The sequence below is a fragment of the Jaculus jaculus genome, chromosome 3, assembly GCF_020740685.1.
Source record: "Jaculus jaculus isolate mJacJac1 chromosome 3, mJacJac1.mat.Y.cur, whole genome shotgun sequence".
Taxonomy (NCBI): Eukaryota; Metazoa; Chordata; class Mammalia; order Rodentia; family Dipodidae; genus Jaculus; species Jaculus jaculus.
Window position 1 is genome coordinate 995,292 of NC_059104.1, and position 14,620 is coordinate 1,009,911.

The 14,620-nt window shown below is 43.6% G+C and overlaps 1 protein-coding gene across 2 annotated transcripts in view; it reads right to left on the reverse strand.

The window, feature by feature from the left end:
* Positions 1-590: 590 nt before the first annotated feature.
* Positions 591-14,620, reverse strand: part of Lamp1 (lysosomal associated membrane protein 1) — a 32,841-nt gene continuing 18,811 nt past the window's right edge. For both annotated transcript variants that reach the window (XM_045145989.1, XM_045145988.1), the window contains exons 5-9: positions 4,617-4,795; positions 3,751-3,882; positions 2,343-2,409; positions 2,086-2,256; positions 591-1,491 (exon numbers count right to left, since the gene is read on the reverse strand). In XM_045145989.1, the coding sequence (XP_045001924.1) occupies positions 1,352-1,491; positions 2,086-2,256; positions 2,343-2,409; positions 3,751-3,882; positions 4,617-4,795 (689 nt within the window). In that variant the 3' untranslated portion in view covers positions 591-1,351. The remainder of the gene's footprint in view (positions 1,492-2,085; positions 2,257-2,342; positions 2,410-3,750; positions 3,883-4,616; positions 4,796-14,620) is intronic.

A 14,620-nucleotide genomic window follows, 5' to 3' on the forward strand; every position in this document is an offset into this window, starting at 1 on the left:
CCAAGTACCATGTAAAAAGCCAGATGCATAAAATGGAGTTCATTTGCAGTGAAAAAAGGCCCTGGCAGGCTGCCCCCACCCCCACATTTGCAAGTAAAATTAAAATTTTTTTCAAAGGGCTGGCATTGTGGTGCACATCTTTAATCCCAGCACTCAGGAAGCTGAGGTAGGATAGCTGTGAATTAGAGGCTTAACCCATTTTTTCTCTCTTTGCAAACAAAAAGATACTGCCGTAGGCATGGGACACCTCCCCTCTCACCCCATTATTGTGTGTTCAGTTCTTCTGATAAGGGGTGGGTTTACCTGGATCCAACAACTAAGTGGCAATATTATCACTTAAGACTTCCTTAAAGCAGCACCTGGCCTCTAGAACTGGAACAAGTACATTTCTGTTCTTAAAAGATGTTCTCAAGAGCTCCTCAGAAGGTTATTACAACATTCTCCGAAACTGAGGGCCTCACAAGCAGCAACCTCAGTCCCCACGTGGCCTCGTGCTTGTGACTCCCATGCAGGTTCTTGACATGCCAACAAGCATCACTCCTTAGTGGGCTCTTTTGGTGACTGAGAAAAGCACGAAGTCCAGGCCAACAAAGAAGGAGACTTTTTATTAGCATTGTTACAGGCAATGCATTACATGAGCTGATCCTCAGTGTACAACCCACCCAAGCTGCAGAGGACAGGCCAGCAGAGTGAATCTCTTATTGTACACAGTGCAGAAACAGGGCCACCCTGAATGCCAACAGAAGATTGGAAATCACTTTACAAAAAGTAAATAAAAATAATGCCTTTTTTATTTAGAAAAGTGCCAGCTCTTGGGCAGCAGAGCATCATGTGGTCACGCCCCAGCTGGGCAGTGGGCAAGACCCCAAGCAGGCAGCCCAACATGAGTATCCAGAGGCTTCCCACTGTGTACTCATGTGGGAACACCCTGCTCTCCTGTTTCCTTCTCCTAAGTATGTAACCTACTGATCAGCCGCCCTTCATCAGTCCCAAGTGTTCGGGTCAGAGATTCCCTTTTGTAAGGCTTAAATCTGAGTAAAGAATGAAGAAACCAAACACCAAATCTTAAAACGTTGAATGAGTGGAGCTCATGCCAATTCAGAAATGCACTCCTGCCCTCCCCTTAGAGCTCTACTTTGGTAATATTAACATTTAACCAGTTAGCAAAATTAACACCATCATTTTGGTAGTTACTCCTCTGTGCATAGTAAGTGGTGCAAGATGAACTTCACATTTGATAAAGCAGATTTGAAAACAGCTTGCCAGAAAGTGTGCCTCCCCTCCACACCTATCTAAGCTCGGGGACATGAGGACAGGCCCCTGTGTGTCTGTGGTGCGCACGCCCACCAGGCTAAATGGTCTGGTAGCCAGCGTGACTCCTCTTCCTGCCGATGAGGTAGGCGATGAGGACAATGAGGACCAGCCCTGCCAGGGCGCCACCCACAGCAATGGGGATCAGCATGTTGTTTCCATCCTGCACACACTCTTCCACTGTAAGACAGAAGGAAGGAGCACTTAACCACAGGAACTACCCCCTTGCTGTACATCCCTCTCCAGCCAGAAGGGGAAAGGAGGCAGCCAGAATGGGGACTGGGAAAAACCTACAGCCATGGGTGCTGCTTCTACACAGGTGAGGAATCATAGGTGTGCTCTCCCTACAGCCATTGTTGTGTACTGTGGCTGGTCAGCTATGCTGTAAAACGACCTCAGAGAACCTTTTAAAGCCCTACCACGAGCCAGGTGTGGTAGCACATGCCATTATTCACAACACTTGGGAGACTGAGGTAGGAAGATGGCTTGAGTTTGAGGCCAACCTACAGAGTCAGCCAGCCTGGGAAAGGGTAAGACCATATCTTTAAGGAAAACAAACAAACAGGAGAAAGAAGGAGCCACCACTGTCTCAGAGTGTGACCATCTGCTTTACCCAAGGCATTCTTGCCATACTAGAAGAAATGTGGTACCTTCCTCCCAAGAGATCTAGGCTGGAAAAGGCAAAGAAGTTGGCTAGCATCCACAGGATGAGCTGACTTAACATGCTTCTGCTGCCTCCAGCACTGCAGATTCTACCCTTGTGCTGCTACTCACCAGACCCAAACCTGTCGCCTTCAACTTTGAAAGCCTGGACCCAAATGCTGAAGACATTGAGGGAGAACTCCTTGGTAACAGGGATGTGCTCCTCAGTGCTGCATTTGTACGAGTTCCCAATGGTGGTCTGCAGGGCTCTCAGTGAGCTGTTGACAGCTCTGAACGTGGGATCTGCAATGAGAGAGTTAGTGTACACACTGAAGACCACTGAGGGTGAGGCGCACTTGAGTCATGGGGGGGGGGGGGAATCCCCTTACCTCTAGCATCAGGAAGAGTCATATTCAACTGGATTCCTTGTAGGAAGTATACACTAGAACTTGCATTCTGAAAGAAAACAACCTTTAGTCAGACAAGAGATTCTCAACTGCATAACACAGACAAAAAGTTATGCAAAGTCCTACCGGAAAAAGCTGTCATGAAGTGTGGGGGGGAAGGAGGGAATTAACACGGGATTTTTTTATAATCATGGAAAATGCTAATAAAAATTGTAAAAAAAAGAAAAAAAAAAGCTGTCATGTAACTCTTAGTACACATTTTGATTAGCTTCTTCTATGCTTTTTAAAAACAATGTCGCCTCACGTGCGTCTTGAACTCATGCTCCTGCTTCTGCCTACGTGCTTGGATTACATACATGTACCACCACATGTACCACCGTATTTGGCTATTCCTAGACTTCTTATAGAATCAGATTTATCCAGTAAAATTCAGACTGCAAGAGCCATATTACAAAAAGGGATAACTTTTGAATGGCATTGGAAAGTTAAAATTAATAAGTTCATTTGCATATCACATTAAAAATATTTGGAAGTGGCTGAAGGCCCTGGCTCGCTCACTCTCTTTCTCCCCCTCTGTCAATAATACTTATTTGAGTCAGACATGGTAGCACATACCCTTAGTCCTAGTACACTAGAGATCAAGGAATGAAGATCACCTTGAGTGTGTGGACAGCCCAGGGCTACAGAGTGAATTTGAGGTCAGCCTGAGCTACAATGAGACTCTACCTCAAAAATAAACCAACTCTGCTCAATACCATCCTGTCTACTATCTTGATACTTGTAGCTGCTTTCAAATATGGCCATATTTTTTTCTGTAACTTTTATACACTTGAATTTTCTACACATCTAAGTTTGTGACTAAAAAAGAAGCCACGTGGAGCTGGGAGAGCTTTGGCAACACACTTGGCTAGTATATACAAAACCTAAGACACATACCTTACCTAGCAGCATAAAAATATTTTAACAAGTATCATTTAAATTCTTCCCATTGTACTTTGGTAAACAAGATTCTGCCCAGGAGACAGTACAAGTCTTATAATGTTGGTACTGAGCCAGCAGGTGTGACAGTGTGTGGTTCCAGGAGACACAGTGGCTTGCAAACACTGGGGCTGCCATGCCTTGTGGTCAACCCAAATGTAAAATGAGCCAGTGGCATTTGTTGATGAGTGAGGAAGGGAACTTAGGAAATCTATTATGCAGGACAGGCAGAAAAAAGTAAGCTTGTTCCCTTATCCTTCCTGAGAAGGAGCTACCAAGGCTCTTGTCTTTGGTCCCACCAGCTCCCAACAGCACTTATTTTTGACTGCTACCAAATCAAGAGGCATGAAAGGCAGTAGGAAGGAGAGCCCAGCAAATGTGCCTTGTGTGATGAAGGATAGCAGAACCTCACCATCCCAAACTGCAACACCAGGACATTGCCCTTCTGGTTCTGGTTCCTCAGGCTCAGGGTTACCAACTGGGCACTGCAGCTTCCATCAAACAAAGTCTCATTTGGGTTGATGTTGAGCACTCTGGTCACAGTCTAAACAAGAAAACCAAACAGGTCACCACTACAGTTTTAGGCCTTATCCTCTTATAGTAACTGAGTAGACACTAATAAATCAGGAGGAAGTGTTCATCCACACCTGTGCACATTTCTGTTTCTGAATAATGCCTACTTTCCAGAACACTGTGCCCTGCATGGAGGACCTGGATCCCAATGCCCCTCCTAGCCTTCCAAACAGCTATAATTGCAAGTGTGCGTCACCCAGTCAGGATAAGCCACATATAGTAAAATTCATTCTAAGTTTTTTTTTTTTTTTTTTTTTTAAAGGTAGAGTCTCACTCTAGCCCAGGCTGACCTGGAATTCACTATGTAGTCTCAGATTGTCCTCAAACTCACTGGTATCCTCATATCTCTGCCTCCCAGGTGCTAGGATTAAAGGCATGCACCACCACACCTAGCTTCCAATAGATTTTGCATATTGCCACAGACACTGCTGTCTTTAAGGGAAGAACACAATTTCAGAAGTGTAAAAACAGCAACACAATGTCTGAAGGAAAATTAAGTACTTCATCAGCAATCATCTTTCTGGAAGTGCCCAATGAGTAGTGACTGTGGGCTGTGGGCAGATGCTATAACAGGCAAATGCAGCCTGAGCCAAAGCACCCACAGTGCACAGACTAGCTCTGGCTCATGATCTACACAACCGTGGGTGCATGAAGCACCAAACACCTCTCTGAAAAACAAAAGCCCTTCACCCCACTCCGCCCTACCGTGTTGTCCTTGTGCAAGTAGGAGATGTTCAGCTGCAGTGCCATACTGGCCAGCAGGCAGGTTCCATTGTCACCAGTCATGTTATACCTGAACACTGAGGGATTTGTGGGCACAAGTGGTGGTAAGGGGCTGGGTGGTGCAGTGGTTGGGGAAGGTTCATCCTGCTTGCAGCGAGTCTCTGTAGGAACACAGGAGAAGAAACAGCATGCTTACTTACACCCACAACTAGCCACTGGAGAACATCCTCAGAACTGGAAAAGCAACCCCCTCTGAACCCTGCCCATGCCCACTGGCAACTCTCTCACACTTTAGGAACACTGGACAAAGTCCAAGTAATGTAATCAACAGATTAAAAGGACCCAGAATTTTATCTTCCGTTTCCCCCTCCCTTGGACATGCCTTTCTCTCCTGGCCTTGGCAGCAGGCATGTGATATAGCAAGGCTACTATTACCACTTACTTTCTCTGCATATAAACTGTCCTATTACTGTGAGGGATAAGGAAAGCCTCAACTGCCACTAGGGAGAAAGCACTGGGGAGGGCACAGTGAGGAGACAGGAATCAAGGAGGGAAGACAAATAGGAGTCTCCACCTAGGGATAGGATGGGGAAAAGGCCTGCAGTGAAGGGGATCTGAATACAAAAATGCTGTAGACATTCAATATTCTTGCAATTCGGAATTTGATCCAAGATGTTTCAGAGCAAAAACTGACAGGCAACGTCAATGTAGACTGAACCACAAACAAAAGGAAAGCTGAAGATTTCACTCAGGAGCAGAAAGAAGAAGTGTTCTCAAACACCACAGCACCTCCTTCAAGTTCTGTTGTTTACCACCTGGTCTCTGAGAATAATCAAGAAGTCTGAGCTCAGTTGGATGTGGTGGTGCAAACCTTTAAGGCCAGCACTTGGAAGGCATAAGTAGGAGGATCACTGTGAGTTCAAGACCAATTTGGGCTAGACTGAGATGCTACCTTGATAAAAAAACACTCAAGAGATCTGCTGGGCATGGTGGCACATGTCTTTAATCCCAGCACTTGGGAGGCAGAGGCAGGAGGATCGCTATGAGTTCAAGGCTATCCTGAAGACTACATAGTGAATTCCAGGTCAGCCTGAGCTACAGTGACACCCTACCCCCCCCCAAAAAAAACAACACTCAGGAGAAGGATGGAGAGAGAAATGGCTTAGTGGTTAAGGTGTTTGCCTGCAAAGCCTAAGGACCCTGGTTTGATTCTCTAAAACCCACTTAAGGTAGCCATACAAACAAGGTGATGCATGTGAAAAGGATAGCATACACATCTAGAGTTCGACTGCAGTGGCTAGAGGCCCTAGCATACAATTCTCTCTAAATAAATAAATAAAAACACTAAAGAGAGAAACTGCAGGAAAACACTAGGAAATGGAAAGACATCCCATGTTCTTGGGTTGGAAGAATCAATATTGTGAAAATTTTAATCTTATCAAAAGCAATGTACATATTTAATACAATCTCCAAAATCAAATCAAAATCAAAATTCCAATGGCATTCTTCACAGATGTACAAAAGGCAATCTTAAATTTATTTTGGAAGCACAAAAAACCTTGAATAGCCAAAACAATTCTGAGCAACAACAACAACAAAAAAGGCTGGTGGTATCACCATACCTGATTTTAACCTATATTACAAAGCTATAAAAAAAAAAAAAAAAAAAACAGCATGGCACTGGCACACAGACAGACATGTTCATCAATGGAACAGAATAAAGGACCCAAATGTAAACCCAGGCAGCTACAGCCATCTCATTTCTGACAAAAATGCCAAAACTGGGCAGAGCAGTTAAGGTACTTGCTTGCAAATTACCCAGGTTCTGATTCCCCAGGACCCACATAAACCAGATGTACATGCAAAGTGCCATATGCAACTAGAGTTTGTCTGCAACAGCTGGATACATGGGCATGCCCATTCTCTCTTCCTCTCCTTTCTTCCTCCCTCCCTGTCATAAGTAAATCAAAATTTTAATAAAAGAAAAAAAAAGGCCAAACTAATCATTTGAAAAAAGACAGTCAGCCTCTTTAGCAAATGGTGCTGAAAAACTAGTTATCTATATGTAGAAGGATGAAAATAGATCCTTAATTCTGTCCATAATAAGACGTTAATATCAAATCTGAAACTATTAGAGGAAACACTGCAACATATTGGCATAGGTAATGACTTTCTGAATATAACACCAGTTGCTCAGGAAGTACAATCACTAATAAACCACTAGGACCTCATGATATTAAAAAGCTTTGCAATGATGACATCAAAATAAGAAAGACACTGAGGGGAGAGGGGATATGATGGACAATGGAGTTGTGAAAAAGAAAGTGAGGGGGGAGGGAATTATCATGGTTTATTATCTATATTGTGGAAGTTGTCAATAATAAAAAAAATAATAGTAATAGAAAGCCTTTATACAGGAAAGAACACTAAATAGAGCACAGAGACAAACTATAGAATGGGAGAAAATCTTTGCCAGGACCCAAGTTTGATTCCCCAGAATCCACATAAGCCAGATGAACACAGTGGTACACACGACTGGAGTTGGTCTGCAGTTGCTAGACGCCTTGGCACACCCATTCTCTCCCTCCCTATCATAAAATTTTATAAAGTGGGTTTTTTGAGGCAGGGACTAACTAGCTCAGGCTGACCTGGAATTCACTGTGTATTCTCAGGCTGGCCTTGAACTCACAGCGATCTTCCTTCCGCTGCCTACCAAGTGCTGGTAAAAGGTGTGTACTACCACACACAACTTGAACATAAAAACTTTAAAAGAAGAAATACAGGACTGGAGAGATGGCTTAAAGGTTAAGGTGTTTGTCTATGAAGCCTAAGGACCCAGGTTCAATTCCTCAGAACCCACGTTAGCCAGATGCACAAGGTATTTGCATGCATCTGGAGGTTGTTTGCAGTGGCTAAAAGCCATTCTCTCTCTAATAATTAATTAATAATAAAATTTCAAAACAAAATAAAAAACACAGATGGCCTATAAACATCTAAAAGCATGTTCTACCTCACAGGGAAATGTAAATTAAAAGTAATTTCCACCTCACTACTATCAGAATGTCTATCATCAAGAAAACAAATGAAGCTGGGCGTGGTGGCACACACCTTTAATCCCAGCACTTGGGAGGCAGAGGTAGGAGGATTGCTGTGAGTTTGAGGCCACCTAGACTACATACCTAATGAATTCCAGGTCAGCCTGAGCTACAGTGAGACACTACTTCAACAAACAAAAACATAAATCAAAAAAAGAAAAAACAAATGATCAAAAAAATATACGTTTAGGGTAGGGTGTGGTGGCACATGCCTTTAATCCCAGCATGTGGGAAGTAGGAGGAATGCTGTGAGTTCGAGGCCACCCTGAGACTACATAGTGAATTCCAAGTTAACCTGGGCCAAAGTGAGATCCTACCTCGAAGAACCAAAATAAATAAAAGGAAAGAGAATAAATGACAATAAATGCTGGCAAGGATGTGGAAAAAGAGGAAAACCTTTCTACACTGTTGGTAGGAATATAAACGCACACAGACATTGTGAAAATTAGTTGTAGAGGTTCCTGAGACAGTTAAAAATAGATTTAACCATATGACCCAGCTATATACCACTCCTTTGCATATATCCTAAGGACTCTTCTCACTACCTTAGAGAAACTTACTCATCCATGCTTATGGAGGTTCTAATCACAATAGCTAGGAAATAGAAACAACCTAGATGTCCCTCAACTGATAGTGAAGATGTGGTACATTTATACAATGGAGTTCTATTCAGCAGTAAGAAAAATGAAATTAGGAAATTTGCAAGTAAATAAATGGATTTAGAAAGGATTATACTAAGGGAGGTATAGAAAGCCAAAAACCACATGTTCTCTCTTATATGTGGATCCTAGCTTCAAATGTTTAAATTTATATATGAGTTGGAGTAAAAGTCAGTAGCAGAAAAAAAAAAAAAAAAAGCTAGAAAAGGTCTATGAGGGAAGAAGACAGGGGAGGACTTAAGCAGAAGAACAGATGACTGGGGATGCAATGGTCTAAATCACGTCAGGGGAAGAAATTGAGTAAAGGGAGGGAAGGGAGGGAGGAAGGTTAATCAGAATTCAAGATGTTATGGAAACTTTCTTCCTTGGATAATGGTGTCCCCAGAAGCAATATATTACTAGAAAAATTCCAGTATCAGGGATAGGACACCTTTTACTGAATTATTGCCCAAGGGGGTCCTTGATGCCCCATAAATATTACAAGCCATTTTCAAGGCTCTTGGTATACCACTAGAAATAATTGGTAAGACCCTATTGCTAAAGATTCTACATGCTTGGGATGCAAGGTAACTGAGAAATCAAGCTGGAGCTCAAATGTAAACCTCCTCCATGTAGACCAGCTGACAGAAAGCTGGAAAAAGCTATGCTACATGCAGCCCTATGGGGGAGAGAGACCATCAAAGGTGGTGAAACAGCAGTGGACATTGCAAGCCTTTAAGACTGGCCAGAATTTGTGCCAACTGGTGCAGTAATGGCATGCCTGTTATGGGGAAACCAACTGTTCTCTAATTGGACTGGAGGCCCAGTCCATGGGAGGGAATACATGCCTGGTACTGAAAAACCTAGTCAGAAGCCTAAGGCAGGGAGGTCATGAGCTCTAGGTTGAGTAGCACCTGCTGTTGTCTGGCTAAATGCTTATATTATGCTCACCAAATTGCCCTGTGAGCACTTTGTGTAATGTTCACACCCATCTATTAATGCTACACTCACTTTTGGTTAGAGAATGGCCAATGACCACTGGGTGACTCAAAGACTATAGTGCTGAGAAGTGACAGTGGAATGTTCAGCACTGAGATATATCTATCACACCTTCCAAGGCTCAGGGTCCATTGTAGAAGAGGTGGTACAAAGAATGTAAGAGGGCTGGAGAGATGGATTAATGTTTAAGGCGCTTACCTACAAAGCCAAAGGACCCAGGTTTGATTCTTCAGGACCCACATAAGCCAGATGCACAAGGTGATGCATGCGTGTGGAGTTCATTTGCAGTGACTAAAGGCCCTGGTGCACCCAATCTCTCTCTCACTCTATCTCTTTCCCTTCCTCAAGTTAAGTAAAAACTTACAAATATTGTTTAAAAAAAAAAAGGAAAATAAGAAAATGTAACAGCCAAAGAAAGGGTAAGACTGCTTTTAGTGCAATCTTCCCGACATAAAATGGCCTGGATATCAATGACCACTCAGTGCCTAGCACTACCTACATAAGAGCTCCATAATAAGAAAAGATGATGACATCAAAATAAGAGAGAAAGGTTGCAAAGATGGCTTAGCAGTTAAGGCACTTGCCTGCAAAACCAAAGGACCCAGTTTCAACTCCCCAGGACCCCCATTAAGCCACATGCACAAGATGATGCATGTGTCCAAAGTTCTTTTGAGTGGCTAGAGGCCCTGGCATGCCCATTCTCGATCTACCTGCTTCTTTCTCTCTCAAATAAATAAAATAGCTAATTGTGAGGGGGAGGGCATATGCTGGAAGGTGGATTTGTGAGCGGGCAGTGAGGGTAAGGAGGGAATTATGGTTTATTGTCTATAATGATGGAAGCTGAAAGAAGTTAAAACATAATAGTTTTTTAAAAAATCCTAAAAAAGGAAATACTAAAAAGTAGGGTGGAATTCAGTGGCGAGGAGATTAAGGAGAGGGGGAGAAGGGTGGTGGTAGGTGGGGGTTGTGATCATGGCATACTGACCACATGTATGGAGTTTATTAATAAAAAGCTTTTAGGGCTGGAGAGATGGCTTAGCAGTTAAGCACTTGCCTGTGAAGCCTAAGGACCCTGGTTCGAGGCTCGGTTCCCCAGGTCCCACGTTAGCCAGATGCACAAGGGGGCGCACGCGTCTGGAGTTCGTTTGCAGAGGCTGGAAGCCCTGGCGCGCCCATTCTCTCTCTCTCTTCCTCTATCTGTCTTTCTCTCTGTGTCTGTCGCTCTCAAATAAATAAATAAATAAATAAAAATTTTTTTTAAAAAAAAAGCTTTTAAACAATGTCTGAAGCTGGGTGTGGTGACACATGCCTTTAATCCCAGTATTTAGTAGTCTGAGGAAGGATGGTGGCCCTGAGTGTAAGGCCACCCTGAGACTACAGAATTAATTGCAGTACAGCCTGCGACAGAGTGAAACCTTGCCTTGAAAAACCAAAAAATATCTGAGCTGGGCATGTTGGTGGAACACTTCTTATCCCAGCATTTAGAAGGCTGAAATATAAGGACTGCCATGAATTCAGGGTCAGAGACCTATCAAATATGCACCAAGTCGGGTGTGGTGGTGCACGCCTTTAATCCCAGCACTCAGGAGGCAGAGGAAGGAGGATTGCCATAAGTTTGAGGCCAAACTGAGACTACATAGTGAATTCCTACCTCAAAAAACCAAAAAAAAAAAAAAAAAAAAGAAAGAAAAGCACCAAGAAGGGCATGTTCTATTCCTGCCCTTGACTGCTGTGAACTTGCAGTGACCCCAATAAAATTATTTTTCATTTCATTCATTCATTCACCAGGAGAGAAACAATGAAAATGGGTACACCAGAGCCTCCAGCAGCAGCAGCAAAGGGACTCCAGATACATGTCCTACTTTGTGCATCTAGCTTTACACATATACTGGGGACTCAAACCCACGTGATAGGCTTTGCAGGCAAGCACCTTAGCCACTCAGCTAACTCCCCAGTAGAGTAAGATCTTCATGTTTCCCATGCAACTGGATCCTTTCCATGTTTCTGCTAGAAACAGGACATGGCCCATGGAAGCTTGTGTATTTTTGAGCTTAAAAGCTTTTATTTCAGCTCTTCCCATTCCACTCCTGGGATGAGCACAGTACTTACCTGTGACAGCACCTACACCTAAGGCCATCAGCAGACCCAACACTGTATGAGACTCTGCAAAGTGACCTTAACACTGAGCAAGCAGCAGAGCAGCTACCACAGGGATTAGGCCAACAGGAGATGACCCAACCTAGGATGTACTGACAAACACTTTTGTTCATCATTGGCCTCAGCTGCAGGCTGGCATTACAGCTGCATTTATCTCAGACTCTAGAATTTATGTGTATAAAACCACCTCATTATGTCTCAATTCTAAATGCAAGCTCCATTCTCCAGCCAAACTGTACTGAATGCAACTTTTATGAATGAAACCAGGTGTGGTGGTTCTTATCTATAACCCCACCTCTTGATAGAGAAGGATCAGTTCAAGGTCATGCTAGTCTACATAGTGAGTTCAAGGCCAGTCTGAGCTACATGAGATCTTGTCTCCCCCCCAAAAAAAAGAAAGAAAAAAGAATACAGTAACACCCCACAGCATGCCTGTACAGCATACTATATCCCAGGAGCCTCTAGAGTTTGCAATTCAAGGCTGTTACTGGTGTAAACCTATCCTCTTCAAGGACATGATGGGCAGGACAGTACACTTCTCTAAAGTTCATTTCCAGCCGTGAGCGGCAGTGCACACCTTTAATCGCAGCACTTGGAAGGCAGAGTTAAGAGGCTCGCCATGAGTTCAAGGCCACCTTAAGACCATATATTGAATTCCAGGTCAGCCTCTGCTAAGGTGAAATCCTACCTTGAAAAAACAAAAATTAATTTCCTGGAAGGACCTAATAATCTGCTGATAGCCACAAAACCCACTCTGAAGGTTGGAGAGATGTCTCAGTGGTTAAATGCATCTATGCCTCAGTTCAATTCTTCAGTACCCACATAAAACCAAACACACTAAGTGGTCCACACATCTGGAGTTTGCAGGAGGCTCTAGTATGCCCATTCTCCTCCCCCCCACAAAAAAAGAAAAGAAAAACATTTTAACCCACTCTGAGAAGAATCTCAAGTGGTAGAGCTGTTTTAGCAAAGATTCCTTTACCACATGCTACTTAGAAGTCTGATTCTCATTCCTAAGCAACAAGAAAACAAAACAAAAACCTGCCACCAGGGGGAGATAGATTGCTCAGTGGTTAAAGGTGCTTGCTTGCAAAGCCCATTGCCATGGGACTCAATTCCCGTTCATCCACATAAGCAGAGCAGGCATTCTACTGCAGTGGCTAGATGATCTAGAAGGCCCATACACACACATACGTGCGTGCACAAATAAAAATTTAAGAGCTGGGGAAATGGCTCAATGGTTAATGGTACCTGCTTACAAAGGCTGCCAGCCTGGGCTCAATTTCCTAGCACCCATGTAAAGCCAGATACACACACAAAGTGGTACCCATGTCTGGAGCCCATTGTGGTGGCAAGAGGCCCTGGCATGCCCATTTTCTTTCTCAAATACTAAATAATAATAATACTTGTTACCTAATTGGGTGGGAAGTGAGACTATGTATGAAGAACTATTATTAAGTTAGAGGACAGGAGAGATGGCTTCATGGTTAAGGCATGGACCTACAAAGCCAAAGGATCCCAATTTGACTCTCTGGGACCCACACACGTAAGCCAGATGCACAAAGGGGCACACACATCTGGAGTTCGTTTACAGTGGCTGGATGCCCTGGCATTCCCATTCTCTCTCTCTCTCTCAAATAAATAAAATACGTATCTTTAAAATATTTTATTTATTTATTTATTTATTTTGGTTTTTCAAGGTAGGGTCTCACTCTAGCCCAGGCTGACCTGGAATTCACTATGGAGTCTCAGGGAGGCCTTGAACTCATGGTGATCCTCCTACCTCTGCCTCCCAAGTGTGGGATTAAAGGTGTGCGCCACCATGCCAATTTATTTATTTATTTATTTGCCAGAAAAGGGGGAGAGAGTATGGGCGCACCAAGGCCTCCAGCCACTGCAGACAAACTCCACACGCATGCATCCCCTTGTACATCTGCCTAACACGGGTCCTGGGGAATCGAACCTGGGTTCTTTGGCTTTGCAGGCAAATGCCTTAACCATTAAGCCATCCCTCCAGCCCCCAATTAAATATAAATAAATATATATATATTTATATTTAAAGTTGGGCCAGGCATGGTGGTGGTGCATGCCTTTAATCCTGGCACTCAGGAAGACAAGAGGTAGGAGGATCACTGTGAGTTCGAGGCCACCCTGATACTACAGAATAAATTCCAGGTATGCCTGGGCTACAGTAAAACCCTAACTTGGGGGGAAAAAAAAAAACCACTGGGGAAACTGGAGAGATGGCACAGCAGTTAAGGCACTTGCCTATAAAGCCTTGATAATGACTTGAGTTCGATTCCCCAGTACCTACATAAAACATATACACAAAGTGATGTATGCATCTGGAGTTCATTTGTAGAGGCCTGGTGTACCCATTCTCTATATGCCACTTTTTTGGGGGTTCAAGGTAGGGTCTCACTCAAGCCCAGGCTGACCTGGAATTCACTATGTACTCTCAAGGTGGCCTTAAACTCATAGCGATCCTACTCTGGCCTCCCAAATGCTGGGATTTAGGCATGCATGACCATGCCTGGCGTCTCTCTGCCACTTAATCCCAGCACTTGGGAGGCCAAGGTAGGATGATCACATGAGTTCCAGGCCAACCTGGGATTTTAACAGAGGAAGTTTCAAGTTACCCTGGGCCAATCTCAAAAAAGCCAAAAAAAAGTATACAATGATAAGTTGTTATTTCACAAATAACTGAGGCTTAGGAGCCAGCAAAACAGTTGAAGGCACTTGCTTGCAAAGCCTACCTGTGTAGGTTCAATTCTCTAGCTACCCACATAAAGCCAGAAAGCATTTTTTTTGCAGCACCAAGAGACTCCAAGGCACACACACATATGCAAATAAAACTAATACAAAATAGGGGCTGGAGGGCTAGAGAAATGGCTTAGCAGTTCTGGAGTTCGTCTGCAGTGGCTGGAAGCCCTGGCATGCGCATTCTCTCTCTCTCTGCCTTTCTCTGTCGCTCTCAAATAAATTAAAAAAAAATAGGGGCTGGAGAGATGGCTTAGTGGTTAAGGCACATCCCTGTGAAGCCTAAGGAACACAGTTCAATTCTCCAGGTCCCACATAAGCCAAATGAACATGGTGG